Raw genomic sequence first — 17,105 nt, 5'->3', positions numbered from 1 at the left:
GATCCTTCTTGTTACCCTTCACAATAAATCTCTAAGCTAGTATTGATACATAAAGTTGAAAAACATAATGGGAATGCTTGGGAAAGCTTCCGTGAATGCTCAGGCCGAACAAAAATGTTTGAACAGTGTCTTTCAATTTGTGTTTTCAGGTAACCCAACTTTGAAACCATTATCTATGCTGAGAAAATGTGAAGCCAAGGATTCTTCACTTGAGCCGGATACTTCTACACCCATGAAAAAGAAGAAGGGATGGCCAAAAGGGAAAAGCCGAAAACCAGTCCACTGGAAGAAAAGACCTGGTCGAAAACCAGGTTTTAAACTGAACCGGGAAAAGGTGCCACCATCAGTTCAAGATGAAGAAGTTGAGGCAGTGGTAGCTAATTCAAAACCAGGGCGTAAGCCCAAAATTTCAGATAAAGAAGAAAGCGTTGAGCAGAAAGAAGAGCTGCCTCTTAGTGAGGAAAGGAAAGAGGAAGATGTGAATATGGAAGCAGAAGAGGTAGGAGAAGGAGAAGAGGAAGATACAGCCAGCAGTGAAGTAAGAGCAGTTTCTCCTGTGGACAGCAACAGTAGTCCAGTGCCAGAAGTAAAAGAGCCTGAGATCGAAGAGGAGGTAGAGGAGAAGCCACGGGTTTTAGAAGAGCAAAGGCAATCAGAAGAAGAACAGCAAGAACTAGATGAACCTGAGCATGACCACGAGGAAGAAGAGGAAGTTGCAGTAGTGACAAATCAAAATGAAGATCATGATGCTGATGATGAAGATGACGGTCATTTGGAGTCTGTGAAGAAAAAAGAATTGGAGGAACAGCCTGTTAGAGAAGGGGTGAAGGAGGAACCTCAGGTGCAAGAATGTTTTTTAGAAACAAGCATACCAAGCAGTAGAGAAGATGCAAAAGAAAAAGATGAAGCAGAGGCAGATTCTGAGGAAGAGCAGACTTCCAATGAGACATCAGTGGGCTCAGAGCACGTCCCTGGGTCTGAAGATGATCACGAAGAAGAGCAAAGTAATAAAGAAGGGTTAATTGAATTAAAGGAAGAGGAGGAGATTCCTCATAGTGAACTAGATCTTGAAACTGTTCAAGCAGTCCAGTCCTTGACACAGGAGGAAAGCAATGAGCATGATGTAGCTTACCAGGACTGTGAAGAAACTCTTGCAGCTTGTCAGACTTTGCAGAGTTACACCCAGACTGAGGAGGATCCTCAGATATCAATGGTTGAAGATTGCCAGGCCTCAGAACACAACAGTCCAATATCCTCTGTTCAGTCCCACCCCAGCCAGTCTGTACGTTCTGTCAGCAGCCCAAATGTGCCTGCTCTGGAGAGCAGTTACACCCAGATAAGTCCTGAACAAGGATCCCTGTCCGCACCCTCTATGCAGAACATGGAGACCAGCCCCATGATGGATGTGCCTTCAGTATCGGACCACTCTCAGCAGGTGGTGGATAGTGGCTTCAGTGACCTTGGCAGCATTGAGAGCACTACAGAGAATTACGAAAACCCCAGCAGCTATGATTCCACTATGGGAGGCAGCATTTGTGGAAATAACTCTTCCCAGAGCAGCTGTTCATACGGAGGACTGTCCTCTTCCAGCAGCCTCACTCAGAACAGTTGTGTTGTCACTCAGCAAATGGCAAACATTGGCAGCAGTTGCAGCATGATGCAGCAGAACACGGTGCAGCCTGCAGCAAACTGCAATATCAAGTCACCTCAGAGCTGTGTCGTAGAAAGGCCTCCGAGCAATCAGCAACCAACCACGCAGCCGCCGCAGCAGCAACCGCAGCCGCCGCAGCCGCAGCCCCCACCGCCACCGCAGCAGCAGCCTCCACTGTCGCAGTGTAGCATGAACAACAGCTTCACCCCGGCACCCATGATCATGGAAATACCCGAATCGGGAAGCACTGGTAACATAAGCATCTACGAGAGGATTCCGGGGGATTTTGGTGCTGGGAGCTATTCACAACCGTCAGCCACGTTCAGTTTAGCCAAGTTGCAGCAGCTGACAAACACCATTATGGACCCTCATGCCATGCCTTATAGCCATTCTCCTGCTGTGACTTCCTATGCAACCAGCGTCTCTCTGTCCAACACGGGACTGGCTCAGCTCGCTCCCTCTCACCCACTGGCAGGCACACCACAAGCACAAGCCACCATGACACCCCCTCCAAACCTGGCGTCCACCACCATGAACCTCACGTCACCTCTGCTTCAGTGTAATATGTCTGCTACCAATATCGGCATTCCGCACACGCAGAGGCTGCAGGGGCAGATGCCGGTCAAGGGGCACATCTCCATTCGCTCCAAGTCGGCACCGCTGCCCTCGGCAACCGCACACCAGCAGCAGCTCTACGGCCGCAGCCCGCCCGCGGTGGCCATGCAGGCCGGTCCTCGTACCTTGGCTGTTCAGCGGGGCATGAACATGGGAGTCAACCTGATGCCAACCGCCCCTTACAACGTTAACTCCATGAATATGAACACCCTGAACGCCATGAACAGCTACAGAATGACGCAGCCTATGATGAACAGCAGTTACCATAGTAACCCTGCCTACATGAACCAGACAGCACAGTATCCTATGCAGATGCAGATGGGAATGATGGGGAGCCAGGCCTACACCCAGCAGCCTATGCAGCCAAATCCTCACGGAAACATGATGTACACGGGCCCCTCCCATCACAGCTACATGAACGCTGCTGGGGTGCCCAAGCAGTCTCTCAATGGACCCTACATGAGAAGATGAGCGAGACGAACTTGCATCCTAAAAACTGAAATATATATAAATAAAGGAACCTTTTATACTGACGAACCAGAGAAAATGGACCTTTTTCCAGTTAAAATATTGCTGTAGATTTAGAGGAATTTTCTTTGGTTTATTTTATTTTTTAGGAAGCCTGGTCTTTATTTTTTGGATTTTTTTTTTTGTTTTGCGTTTTTGTTTTCTTCACAATCCTGAAACATTTTACAGCTAAAATCATTTACAGATGTTTTTTAGACGGGAAAACATGCACAAAATCTTTTCATAATTTAAGAAGAGCCTTACTTTGCTGACAATGTGGACAGAATATGTGTAACAGTGAAATCATCTTTCTAAATATTTTTTTTTCAAATGTATGTCCTTCTCCCTCCCCTGTGCCCCTCTGTACGCAGTTTCTAGTGCTGCAGTCATGTAAAATGTTTGACATCTCAAAGAATAACAACCCTTCCCTCTAAACCCCACCTAGCATTTCCTACTTCTAGCAGGAGGCACTTATTGGGAGACTTGGAAGGGGACACAGAGGATAAATGAAGCTCTTTATTTCTGCAAGTCAGGAAAAATTTTAATCTTCAATTTTCCCTGACTCCCTCGCCCTCAGTAAAATTTGGAGTTACGTGTAAACAATAAACTATTCACATTGGTGTTTTTGTAGACGAGTTAATTGAAATTGTATGGTTCATGCTGAAAATACCATGTAACTTTAAAATGATCCCATTCACCACTCAGACGTGCACGTGCGCACACATGTGCGCGCATGCACACGTGTTCTGTCACTCTGAACTACTGGAAGCATTTCGAGAGAGAACTGTGTGTGTCCCGTATGCAGTCAGGAGGAGGACAGGGTGGTTAATGGCCTGTTAGGACAAGAAAATGGTTGCAGGCTCTTCTGGTGAACTCCGAGATCCCAAACTCCACTTTAGTTTGTACTTCGAAATGCTGAGGGTCTTGGTTCTGAGCCTTTGAGTCGGGCTGAGCTCAAAAGCTGCTGTTTCCAGTGGTCTGCCTCGTAACCTCTTCGCTTGGGTAATCTTGGAAGATACAGTGTACGTTTCAAGTGACTTGGGTGTCCTTGTCACTCTTCCATTCCTGGTATGAGGTAGGAAGTTGCTGGATGTGCCGCGCTCCGGGGGAGTCGGTGATGTTTTCCCTGATTCTCCCACTGTGTTTGAGACCCACTTTATAGGAATAGCCACACTTTTGATCTAGTGTGGGAAAGAAGGGAGTTGGCCTGTTTTACAGGAGTGAAACAGTCCAGGCACCGTCGTAGGATGCAGGCGGCAAGATTTTGCTGTTTATTACCACATAATCCAATTTACACTCTTCTTGGCTACACTGCTGGCATGTCACCCAATACAAAAAGGGACACCCTTTAATGTAAAGTTCTTTTTCTATTGTATATGAAGTAGAAATACAGGCACATTAATAAGACTAATTTCTTTTGTTTTTAAACCAAAAGAGTCTAAAAGAAAGTTGGGGTTTCTTCAGATGCACTAAAATGGACTTTCCTCCAATAACTGCTAACTGTAAAAGGCAGAATTCAAAGGACTTCCACTTTTTATTTCTGTTTCGTTTTGAGCATGTACAAGGCTGTGTAGGACCCCATTTCTCTGTATATACTATTGCAGTTTCAAATACCCGTGTAGAAAGCGCACTGTGCTGCCCTCTCCTTCCTAGATCTTCAGCTGTGTCACTGCTTCCTGATTGCTGGGGGGGGTTAGGGGGTGGGGGGGGTCTGAGACAGGAGGAGAAGCTGTTGAAACGAGGGCCGTGAATTTAGTTTGTTTGCCGTTACGTTTGGTTTGGGTTTGTATGTTTTTTTTATCAATTGGGCAGCTCCCTTTTCCACAAGCCTTTGTGACTGTAGAACTATTGTAGAAAAAAAAAAATGTTCTTTTCTATATATAAAAAGAAATTATCCAACGCAGTAATATTGGTACCTACCATTTTTTCACTTCTGTTTAAAAAAAAAAAAAAAATATGTATTTTTAGCAAGATAACTTGGGTAATCTTCTAAAAGAAATTAAAAAAAAAATCTCACTGTTAGTGACTTTGATGCCTTTTAAAAATAAGAGCTTTTTCATTTCATTCCATCTTTAAAATTTTTTATCTTTGTTGTAGAATATTAAAAACTATTTTAAGAAAGATAAAAATTCTCTTTAAAGAGATCTCTAGAGTGTGTGAATAGGAGCTCCAGATGCCTCTAAAAGCCGCATGTACAAATGAAGCTGAGTCTATTCCTGTCTGTTTATATTTGCTTTTCCTGTTTTGTAACCTCTTTGTACTTTGTTCATGGTGACTTGTAAGCTAAGGGGAAGGGGTGCCTAGATGCCTTTGTAATTCTCCATGTCATACGCTCCTGGCTGGATGGTCTCCCTTCCTCTCCTTGTATGTAATATCACTTTTTTTTCCCCTTTCTAGCAAGTACTTTCAAAAGAACTCTGTACATTTTAACATAAAAAATAAATTATGTTGAGCCATTTTGGATGTCAGTTGTGCATGTGGGTTTTTTTTTCTTCCATTTGCGCAGCGGTCTCTGTCACCGATCCTGGGTCCTGGGAATATGATTCTCTGTTGGCCTTTTGATCCGGAAGAGAGGTGGTATTTGGAATGTACTTGCGAGATCTCTGTCCAGGTTAATTTTTATCTACAGCTTCTAATGAGAGAAAGACTAAAAACAAGAAGAAAAAACAAAAACTCGAAAGCTTCTCCAGAAATCATCGCCTTTAAATTCCTCTCTGCAAGGGCTTCCCAAAGCTGAAGCAAAGGGAGTTAGCTGGCTTTTGTCAGCGTCTGTCTGTACAATCACTTGAGTTGTGACTTGTGCACTTAAAAAAAATGGCAATGTGTGTTTGAAGCTTCCCCCTCCTCCCCCCAGTTGCTCTCTCATCTTTATAATTAGCACTTTGGGTAGGAGAACTAGAAATCTTCCCCAGCAGAGTTTACCCGGCAGCTTCAAGGCAGAATTGGATCATCCTCCAGCTCCGTCTGGCTCCCGCTGCTGCTGCACGGTTCCAAGCGCGCTCACGAATTCCAAGACGCTAGATGGAAGCAACGTTCCAGCGATCCTGCCATTGTGGCCAGGGTTCCCCTGGTGAACCTCGCCGCAATAACCCCAGGCCTGCGGGGACAGAGGCTCTTCCCAGATGCGCTGTCACGAGTCTGTCTTCGAGGAAGCAAACTCTGTGTGTGTGTCGTCCTAAACAAATGGAAAGGACCTTGAGAACTAGTAAAATTAAATTTGACGTGCTTTTCGTATCTCCAGCCCTCACCACGATGGAACGTAAGTTTATGTGAGGTGAGGATGATGCTGCATCTTCCTCGAAGCCGATTTATTTTTCCTTGGACTCTATTATAGGTGTTTTATTGAGGCTCCTGAACTTTCAGATCAAACACATCAAGATACAGATAGAAGTTGTTCGTACAGGGACGCTCCTGGGTGGTTCGTTCATTTATTCTCACAACAGTTTTTAGGTTATTCAAGCGTGAAGGAGAGGGAGGCGGGGTGACCTGCGGTTAGGTTTTTGCGACTTTAATCACTTGTGAATTGCAGGGAGTACATCAGCGGTGGTACAGGTAAGACCCATCAGGATCTGGGTACATCCCGTATGCGTATTGCTTCCCCATAGCGGGTGCTGGAGTTAAGACTGAATTAACCATTCTGTGCCAGAAAAGCTGTAGTCAATTGCTCATAGCTCACTTTTATTTATTTTTTTTTTTAAAGTTGTTCATTAAAGGAAGCTTTGGCACCGTCCAGTAGTCATGAGGTGGTGGGTGCCACCCCAGTGTGCCCTGGTTTTTTCATACTTAAACGATTGTGGTTTGGGGTCTTTCGGGTTTTGCTTGTAATTTTCTGCATACACTGAATTTAGCAGATTTGATTTCACCATTAAAATGTGGTCAGCTTGAATTGTTATCTAACGATGATACTGTTGGGGTCAGCTTTTATTTGTTACCAATTTTCAGAAACATATCTTATTTTTAGGATTCAATATGGATTTTAAAAGTGAAACACCAATTGGGAACGGTTGCATGTTCTCCAGCAATACAAAATGGCTTTGACTTCCAGAATTAACGTGCTGAGTTACTAGACTAGAGCATAATTCTGCTGCTTTAGAGAACTCTGGAATTTGAAGTGGTCACGGCAAATCACTTCCATGAAATAACAGTAAAATGCTCGTATCACAAACTGACAAGCAGGGCAATTCAAAGTCTTTATCTGATGCCCTGGCACCAAATTCTTGTTACGCATGCTGATACACGATGCATCTCTAATAATTGAGATCTTTGCAATGTTTAATCGCAAGCTGTCAGGCTCGGGGTGAGCAGGGTCAATACTAATAATAATTAAACAACTTCTGCATTTTTCAGTTCTTAAGGTAATTGAAACTATTTTAAGAAGAAAATGTCTAGATAGGAACATAATGATTAATAACAACTTTCTAGCTTTGTGGGACAAGGAACAAAGATAACTATTTATGGAAATCTATAAACAAGATCATGGAAATACGATTCCAGAGTTAATGAGCTGATAAACAGTAACTGGTACTTCAGAAATGTTTATAAAGAGCATTATTTGATCAAATAGGCTGCACTGTTAATAGCCTCTGCTTTATCTTTCAAAAAAAAAAAAAAAAGAAAAAAGAAAACCCTTTTGTGTGGGCTAACTTGATGATAACTACATTCAGGAGCCATGAACAAGGTGACCTTTTTTTTTTTTTTTTAGACTCTTGCCATACAAACTATCAAAGTCCGCTGTTAGAGAATGACTAAATAGGGGAGGGTTTTTTGTTGGTGGCTTTTTTTATTTTTTGGGCGGGGGGAGAGAGTTGCCAAGCCAGAGCAGGGTTGAAATCAGACTGTCTCGAAGTGCAGGAGCCTTTAGCACCTCATAGCACGGCGTGAAGAGCTGCTGCTGCGGGCAGGTTCCCTACTGTGGTCGTGGTGAGAGTTGTTCTGTTCAGCAGCGCCAGGTTTGCTCTAAATTAGTTGATACGTGGTCCAAAATGTCTGTTACCAACTTTCGATACGCAGGGCAGGGTTTGAACGCAGCAACATGCAAACTGCTTCCTGGGAGACGGGTGCTGCGGTTTTGAAAGAGGCTAGCTGAAAGGAGAGTGATCTTAAAGGGGTCTGACAGTCCTGAAAGCTCATCAGTGAGATAATTAAGAACATGCTAAAAAGAACCGAACTGTTTTAACTAGGTTCCCAACTCGGGGAGGGAGCTCCTTGCTGAGACCCCATCTCTGCGGCAACAGGGGAATGCGGACAGACCGAGGCAGATGAAGTTTACAGCAGCAAAGGTGGGGCCTGCAGCATCTTTATCTTCACAGCTTGTCAGACGGAATAATATACCCAAAAATAGCTGCCTGAAGTTGAGCTTTGAATGCGCCCCTAAAGCAGAGAATCTCAGCAACTTCACCAAAGGCAGATCTTCACCTAGAGCAGGGCCGGGCTCCAGCTGCACGTTTAATCTCTGGAAACAGCGGTGGTACCTTGCAGACCGGGTCAGGAATTGGGTTCTCTGCTTCCCCCCTCACAGGAGGTTCTATTCTGGAGGACAGCTCTGTATGTTGCATTGGCAAAGAATGACCATGTTCATTTTGTGTGATTATTTTCCTAAGGGTTCCCCTGTCAGTATCTATTTGTTCTCGGTGAACTCTTTGGAGCAGGGACTCTGTTATTGGTATGTTTGTCATTTGTGTCACGTGGTAGAATCCCAGTCTGTGACTGAGGTACCAGAGAGTTATCACAGCACAAACAATCTGTTTTCACAGGAAAAAGTGATAAATACAGTACCCTGTGTGAAATAATTAAACAAGATTCTTGAAAAGTTTCTTTTCTACTTATGTGTTGGTTAGTATATGCAGATGGTACCTTTCAGCTGAAGGAGGAAGTCTGTTTACTGAGATTCTGTCATCCTTTGTTTCCCCATTTTATCCGACAGGAACAAGCAGCAACAAGATACGACACGTCTACTGTTCCAGACTTCCCAAACAACTTCTCCAAAGAAGAGCAAAATCACTGTTGGACAAAAAAAAATGATGTGGTGGGATAAGTGAAATTACTGCTAAGTCCATTTCCCACTGAGTCCTTGTGAAAGAGTAGAAATGGTGAAGATGAGCTTCTCCTCATGTACAGCAGAGCTCTACGGTGCCTGTCTACCAGCCACACACCTACAGCACATAAAAGCTTGATACCAATCGTAGGCCAAATGCTTCATAGCTTAGAACATCGTGAGTGCAAGCCCCTGCCTAGGACAGTCTTATGTGTATGGCAGAGATACCTGATTCCAGTTAACTTGGACTTTTACATCGTGCTGTCAAACTTCAACAGATGTTTCAAAAACAAACTGCTGGTGGCAGCGGCTGACCTGTTCCTCCTTCACAGAGCGGCGGGCGGTGGTGGAGGAGTTTAGCCTGTGGGCTATAACACTCGTAATACAAGGCAGAATCCTGAATTCAGAATTGAGGAGCTCATGAAAGCATTCCTGTTCCTTCTACGAGGCTGGATCTCCTTCCTCCTGCGTGTGTACTGAGAGGGAGGCAGTTTTCAGACAGTTTTGGGAAGGTGCTTTTCTGTTTTGTCCCCTGGACCAGCAAAGGCACGACTCCACTCACTCACGTGTTTTTTTCCCTGTATCCCGGTTCTCTCTTGACGATTGCTGCTTTTGTCCCGTGCTCGCTCTGTTCTGGCTTGTAAGGAGTGAAGAGGGGGGCTCTGTTTGCAGGAGGAGGCAGCGTCCTACAGGCACTCAAGGACTGGGTGTACTGCCCGCGCCTGATGCCGTTTAGCTGTGCCTATAGCAGATGTTTTGTTGACATCAGGGGAAAAAAGGGATGTCTGTGCCAAAGTCTGGAGCGCAGCGCAGCTACCCCTTGAGTGCAAGTGCGCAGACCCTGCCACGTAGCGGCGCTGGGTTTCCAAAGCCTGACGCTGGAAGACAGGACTCGGGTTAGGGCTGAGACGTGAAGTCACAGCAGCGCCTGGCTACAGCCTTTGCTTGCCACGCTCGGAGCCCCTTGTGTGCCCAGCACTGAAAGGCTGCTGGTGCCCAGACACTAGTGAGTACACGTGGTGGGAACTGATGCAGAACTTGGTCTCATTCCGGGTTTCCCTGTTTTGAAAAGTCAGGAAATTCCTCAGAAAGAATTCTAAACTAGCTGGTTTAGGATGCAAAGTCAAACACATGAAACTTGAGGAGCTCTCAGTGGTTAGTTGTGGCAACTGTTTTGCCTCCTGTGTGCCCGTTGCTGACACGGGTCACTTTTTTTTGTTTGGCCTCTGCTTGGTCTGGCCTGCAACGTGCTGGTGTGGAAGAGATGCAATTAGGGTGACTCGTGCAGCTGTGCTCCTGGCACCTCCTCTCTGTGGAGCCTCTCACTGTGCAGCTTTTATTTAATTTTGTAACTTTTTTTTTTTTGCATAGGCATTCACAGGACATTGATATATAAAGATGTGCAGCTGTATCTAGACTTGAGTGTGTTATTTATCCATGTGGGTACAGTACACAGAACTAAAGCTGTCCTTGCAAAAGCTTTGCAAAATGTGATGATTTCCCAGTCTTCGTATTTTATTAGGACCTTCTCTATATTCTCAGTCATCATATTCTTTGAAAACTATATGATACACCAGTCTTTTTCCTGTTTTTAGCACCCTCCTTGGTCTGTGGGTGAACCAACAGAATTAGAGGAACTTCAAAGGGAAAAGAAATGCAGGAAAACTTACTCAGACAGAAAAGTGAGGTATAGTGTCTGTACAATTAAGTCTGCATCTTGGCTTCTTGCCAGTCTAAATAACCTATGACTGTCAAGTAGTTGCTGAGAAATGGACATTAACCCCTGGTTTGCCATCTTTTGACACAAAAGGGGCCCTTTCTGTCTAGTATTGGGGAAACCGTGCCAGAAAAGTGCAGCGTGTGCAGGGCTTCCACCTGGGCAGATAATTTTCCCAGTGCTTTGCCCGTGGGTTTGCACAGAGGGGACAGATTTTCTGAGGGACAAGAATTCAGCTGATAAAGGCAGGGGGTGCTCAGGAGTGCCTGAATGTAAAGCACACTTTGTTGCAGGTCATGTTACGGTCACCACCAAAGAGCCCACCCCAGTTTTATGCTGGTGCAGGAACCAAAGTTACACCTCCAGGCCTTACCCCTGGCTTCCAACATGGAATTGTTTGTGCTTTTGGAAGGCAGCTGGAGGTGAAATGTACACGTGTGTGGAGAAGGGGGGGCTGACTCTCCAGGAGCCTTGACTGGGCATCCTCAGAGAGGACCCTGGCGATGCCTGGGTGAGCAGGAGCTGGTGGCTCCAGTTTACTTTTCTGGTGCTGTGTAGTCAGAGCAGACTGAGCCCTTGGTTTCTATCTCCCATTCACAGCCAAGATCCCTCCCCTCCCCTTGCTGCTCATTCAGTGGAGAGATGCGAGGAGGAAAGGATGCTGTTAAGCTGCACTTTGCTCCAGTACTTGGCATATCCTTTGCAGTATCGTCTGTTTTCTGAGCAGAGATGCTGCCTGCCTCCTAACCAATGCAGTGATTCCCTCTTGCTCCCCTTGAAAGGAGCTGGAGTCGTAACCCAGAGAGCGAACGAGCGATGCGGCTGCTGCACAGAGAGAGACTGAGAGGAAGAAAATTGGAGAGACTGGAATATGTGCCTGCCTCAGCAGCACTGCAGTGGTAAAGCCACTGACTGACTACATGCAGGTTACTGCTCTTTATGCATTGCTTCAGAGAACCCAGAAGTCGGGATGAAATGCATCAGCCTCCTTTTCCGCCGCTTCTCCATTGTCATCGTGCATTAATTGCTGAGAGTTATTTTCCTTCCTGTGGCTGACTGCCTGCATCTCTTCTCGTGCTGCAGGAGAGACAGCGAGGGAGAGAGCACAGCACCAGCCCGGTGCCCTGTCCCACAAGGCGGATTCTGCATGATGTGCCAGCGCAGTCAGGGGCTGCTGCAATGGTGCACAGAGCCTCTGGAACAGCTGGATTTAGGATTTTTAATGCTTTATAAAGGTGTCCCAGACTCCATTTAGCAATTAGCTGGAGACATCGTCTGCCCTTTGGGGCTTGCTGACTGCTTTCTATTTTCCTGTCGTTACTGGTTCCACGCTCATCTGGGTCGACAGCATTTGAGCAAGGGGAAGGGACTTTCTTGGCCAGGAGCTGGAGGGTGCTGTGGAAAGTGCAGGTGTGAGCCGTGGAGGGACCTGCAGTCTGACCGGCCATGGCTCAAGCAGCGAAGCAGCTGAAGAAAATCAAAGATATTGAGGCTCAGGCTCTGCAGGAGCAGAAGGAGAAGGAAGAATCTAATCGCAAGCGCAGGAACCGCTCTCGGGACCGGAAGAAAAAGGTGAGTGGCCCTGGGGCGAGCAGCCCTGTATTGTGATTCCTGCGCTTGTGGCAGTGAGTGATGTTAGTGTTTTTGGCGGGGGAGATGACAGAGGGACAGTCTGGTCCCTGTACAGATCTCTGTGCAGTCAGCACAAGAAACAGTCTGCTAAACAGAGGACAACTTTTGGGGCCAGGAATCTGCTGTTTGTCCTGATAGCTTAGGCGGCGGGGGGGAATATAAAAAAGCCTGGTGACGGGAGAAGGGAAGCGGGGGGTTTGTCAAGGCAGATAAAGATACTCACTTGGCCTATTAACAGATTTGATCTCTAAGATAAAATTGCTGGCTTCTAGTTTCATGCAGTTTCCCAGAGTTACTCTGTGTCTGCAGAGCAAAGGGGCAGAAGCCCCCCACCCCTTTCTCTAGTGCAGGAGCAAGGTTGACGTCCACGCCGTGGCCTGCTCGATCCCTGCAAAACACTGAAACCTGGCTGCAGCGGGAGCAGAGCGCTGACAGAGAAAGCGGCTCTGTGCAGGGGACGGTGAGCTCCGCTGCTGCTCGGGGCAGGCTGCCTTTGTGCGAGCGACACAGGTCATCCCTCACAGCAAAGGCATGTTACCTGCTGGCAGCAGGTGAGGGGGGGTCAGGAGCACAACGAGGTGTCTTTCCCCTCTGCTGACACTGACGTGCTGGAGCCTGGGCTCCTCCAGCCGTTCCAAGCTGTAGCTCCTCTCTGGAAAGTCACTGCCAGTTTTTTCTTGCCGCCAGCTCCCTGCAGGAGCAGGCATGTTGCTAAGAAAGCTTTGCTGCCCCTTGAAGACCTCTTGAGCTGAATGTTCTTCTCACAGCAGGGCCTGAGGGGGTATGTGCTATGCACCAACGCAGAGGCAGCAAGGAGAGAGGTGACACCAAGGGTAATCAAGGATATATGTGAGAGGAGGTTGCAATACAGGGATGTCTTAGGTGGGCTCCTCATCTGTCTTTAGCAAAAGACTGGGAGACTTCCACGTGCCCCCTCTAAGCAAGAACCTCACAGCAGAGCTCTACTGCGTGGAGCATCTCAATAGCTGCGCCCTCAGAGTCCTGGAAGAGTCTTGCTGAGATGCTGGGAACAGGCACTGCTAACTAACCCTCAGGCTTTTATTCTTCCTGCCACACTGCCGGATAACTGCTGGTTCAGGCTGTCTGGGCTGGTCCTGGACACTGGAATTCCTAGATTTCATTCATCCCTGTTTCTGGTGAAGGCTCACTCTGTGAGTCTTTGAGAAAAGCATCCTCTTCCGTTCTGCCCTCACCCCCCAGAAGCAGTGTACGCGTGCCTTGGTGATGGGTTGGGAGATCCAAAGATACCTACAAAGCGTCTGGACTTCCTCAGCTGGAAGGTACTAGAGAGGGCACCTTCTAGCCAGCTCCTTGTGGGGGACCCGAGCTGCACTTGCTGCCAAGACACGGTGTGGTGCAAGCGAGGGAGCTGGAGAAGCACTGCTGAATGCACCCAAAGGGGTCCGCTTCCCTGGGGTGGGAGAGACCTTACAAGCCTTTTGTAGTTACTGTTTGGGGTTGTCACAGCGGGGGGAGCATGGAGCAAGAAACCGTCCTTGCAGAAACCATCAGGGCTGTGGTGCGCTGAGGAGGAGCTGATCTTCAGCCGTCCCCTCCTGAGTGGTGAACCCCGGGAATGGACTGGGAAGGGGGACCTGCTGGTGTCCCGGCTTGGTGATTGCGGCCAGAGCGGGCTGAGCCCCTCTTGACCCTCCTGCTCCTCTTTGGACCGAAGCTGGGTGTAAGAACGTTTGCTTTTCTTAATGCCAGGGCAGCCCAGGAGGGGCCCGTGTCTGTCTGTAATGAGGGGGAGGCCGGTGGACACATTCAGGACAGATGTGAAGTTTGCAGACAGCAGTGAGGAGGTTGGGTTGGGGTCTTTCAGCTGCCACGCTGTCGTGTTGAATGCTGCCTTCTTCAGAGATAACTGCTTGCTGCCGGCAGGCCCATGGCTTCTCCCTGCAGGGCCCCTTGTTCTTGGGGCTGGTGGAGCAGCTTGTCTCTTACGTTGTGAGAGGGCTGTGAAGGGGTTCGTGAGTGAAGAAGCACCAAACCAGGACATTTTGCTGTTGGGCCAGCTCTCTGTTCTTAGTCCCTGCCACCAAAGCTGAGTGTCTCTAGTGGTGGTGGTTCACTGTGCAAGTCTCCCTGGGGCCAAGCTGAGGGCTGCCAGAACGTGTTGGAGTTTCTCATTCTGTTTTGCTGCGGCAGCTGTGGGAGTTCAGCCCGCGTTAGCCGGGGTGTCTGCTGTGCCCCCTCCGTCTGCACGGGCCTTGTGCCATGTCCCTGCAAAGGCCTCTCCTCCAAAAAGCTCCGCACGGTTCTGTCACCGGGTCCTGCTGCTGCCTTTGCTTCGTACGCAAAAATAGGCTCGTTTGGGCAGAGGCTGTTTACTTGCTTGGTGTTTGTACAGTGCAGCGTATCAGCATCTTGATTTTATGACTGAGCACGCCGTGCGCTGCTGCAATGCAAGTTATTAGAGGGGTAACCCATGATCCAAGGAAAGGCTAGCATGATATGAAGTGGTGGAGATGGCCAGAGGAAGGAGATAAGAGCCCCAGAACCAAGTTTCTTCTCATCCCATGCAAGCTGATGTTATGTCTTGGGGCATGAGCGCTTTGTATCCCTTAGCGTTTCCAGCCATTTTTGTGTGGCTGTGTGTCCCATGAACTGCATGGTTGAATCCTGCAAGAGCCTTGTGTCCTGTGACACCTGGAGGCAGTGAGTTGTTATTTAATGCTGTGTTGCCCAAAACCCATGGTCTCCTTGGACCATGATTATATTTGTTACTTTTTAGTTTCCATGGCAATTTCTTGGCTTCTCTATTAAATGCATGTAACGAGAACCTGATTGACCTTGCACCGTCCATTTCTGCGTTGTGTGCCTCTCATTTGTCTCTCAGCACGGGGACAGTCCAGGTCTATAACCTTGTCGCTCCACCGGTATTCCCTGCCCCCAACCGTTGACGTTTCATTGGACACGGAGGATTTGAGGCATGGTATCTTGTCACTCACCCTCGCTCCCCGTGCAGCCTGGCCACGCTTGTGTTTTGGGCCGAGCTGTCCATTTGACAGACAGACGTGTCCGGAAGAGTGCTCCTGCTCTGCGGGCCCTGCAGCACAGCTGGAGATGGCCTCAGCCTGAGGATGACTCTAGGGAGCACGATTTCAGCGTCCCGTCCCTTCCCACATTTAGTGCAAGCACTAATTGTGAGGAATTATGAGGTCTAGCATAACGTGTTGGTGGCTCTTCAGGGTGCCCTGCAGACAGAGGAGCCCATCAGCAAAGGAGGCTGTGAAGTGAATAACAGAAGTTCACTGCCATTAGAGAATTTGCCAAGCATCACCTGGGCTGGCTTTTGCTATCCCTGCTGCAGTATCCTAGCTTCAGATCTCTGTGCATTTTGCTTAGATGACCAGTTCACAGGTGACCAGAGCCACTCGGTTACAGCTGCTGGGCTGTATGTGGCGTCTCTGATGTGTCCACCTGCACTGACAGGCAAGTGGTGACAGAAAGCAGCATCGGGGCTTTGGATGCAGCTATCTGTCTTTTCTTGCGGTTTTGGGAGGTAGCGATGGTCGAGAACGCTTCCTTCCTTTCACTGCAGGTGTGCTGTGATCAGGCTCCCCAAGAGGCAGAAAGCCCTCGCTTGGAAGTCACTTAAAAGATACAGACCTGCCTTCTGCAGGATAAGTGGGGAGCAGCACAACACATTGTGAGGACGTGATGTTTTGACGCAGTTTGCGGGGCAGGTCTGTAACTTTTTATGTGAACACACTGCAGTTGAGTCCTTTTTGAGTTGCATGTGGCTGCTTGTTGTGGTTATGTATAAAGGTAGAAAGTGGACCAAATCCCTTTCCAGGAACTCTGGAAGCATTAGCAGAGCTCACCAAAGAGGTTGTTAGAAAGGGCCCCAAATATCTAACCCCCAAACTGTGGCCCGGTACTTGGCTCACCCCTTGTTTCAAACATGCATCAAAGTAAGTTTTGCTTGGACATCTAAAGAATAGAGGACAAGGCTGCCTGAATTTACCATTTCTTTTTTTCTTCTTTTTTTTTTGGGGGGGGGGGCGGGGCGGGCGGAGAAACTGCTGTTTTATTTCCACTCCGGTCTAGTTTCTTTGTCTTGCAAGTGTCCAAGGGCAAGACAGTCTCTTGTTATGGATTTGTAGAGCATCTCACATGATGCATTCTTGAATGGTAAAAGAGAATGATTCCTAACAAGAAACTCTGTGCATAAAAGTCCTTGCATTTTTTCTAGTTGTCCTTTTCCTGGAAACAGCATGCAGCCCAGTCTGAGTGTTCATGACTCCACAGTGCAGGCTGGCACCTGTGCTTGGTGCAGTGTTTCTTCTGCACGCTGCAGCAGGAAATATTTTAGTGCTCACACACACGCTGAAATACATCCTAGCAGGAGAGGCTGGAGGGTGCTTCAGAGAAGGGAGACAAGAAAATTGAGAGAGGGTCTGAAATAGGTGGGAAAGAGAGAGAGGTGTTTCTGTTTGGTAGGAGCTGTGGTGGAGAACACTCTTCTAGCAGTTAGAGGAAATGGTGGGAAAGGGCAAAGGGAGCATAGAGGATGGAATGACCCCCTTTGTATTCTCAAGCATGGATAAGGAATAAATGTGAACATAACCAGCTGACATCAACTGTCAGAAGAAACTCCAAGCTGAGGTGTGTGAGGTGAGCTGGGAGAGGAGCTAGATCCTGGATGGGCAGCTCCGAGAAGATTGAGGAGACGTGGAGGATGCTAATGAGAATGCTTTTGCATTCAAGAAATTTTGCATGCTTAGGAAGCTAGGGAAATGTGGGAAGTAGAGCAAGTCAAGTAGGGTCTGGAACAATAGTTACAAGTTCAATCCGGCAGAGGAGCAATTTCAGATAGTTCCTTAGTAGGACAATTGAGTGGTCGCATAGGGTGACCACGCTTCTTGTTGTTAAGTGACAAGCAAAAGAGGTCTCTTACCTGCTGTTCACTGATGAGCTGT

General features: G+C 47.6%; 2 protein-coding genes across 7 annotated transcripts in view; both read left to right on the top strand.

The window, feature by feature from the left end:
* The window catches only part of KAT6A (lysine acetyltransferase 6A), a 41,648-nt gene extending 36,412 nt beyond the window's left edge, over nt 1-5,236 (top strand). For both annotated transcript variants that reach the window (XM_074563562.1, XM_074563561.1), the window contains exon 18: nt 150-5,236. In XM_074563562.1, coding sequence (XP_074419663.1) covers nt 150-2,737 — 2,588 coding nt within the window. In that variant the 3' untranslated portion in view covers nt 2,738-5,236. The remainder of the gene's footprint in view (nt 1-149) is intronic.
* A 6,719-nt stretch (nt 5,237-11,955) lies between these two features.
* ANK1 (ankyrin 1) overlaps nt 11,956-17,105 on the top strand; it is a 61,802-nt gene continuing 56,652 nt past the window's right edge. For all 5 annotated transcript variants that reach the window (XR_012584302.1, XM_074563829.1, XM_074563826.1 and 2 more), the window contains exon 1: nt 11,956-12,096. Coding sequence is in view for 4 of the 5 variants with exons in the window: in XM_074563829.1 (XP_074419930.1) it covers nt 11,971-12,096 (126 nt within the window). In the remaining variant the exon portion in view is untranslated. The remainder of the gene's footprint in view (nt 12,097-17,105) is intronic.

This window comes from Larus michahellis, chromosome 20 (genome assembly GCF_964199755.1).
Source record: "Larus michahellis chromosome 20, bLarMic1.1, whole genome shotgun sequence".
NCBI lineage: Eukaryota > Metazoa > Chordata > Aves > Charadriiformes > Laridae > Larus > Larus michahellis.
Note: the sequence above shows the minus strand (reverse complement) of the source record. Positions and strands in the feature narration are given on the sequence as shown.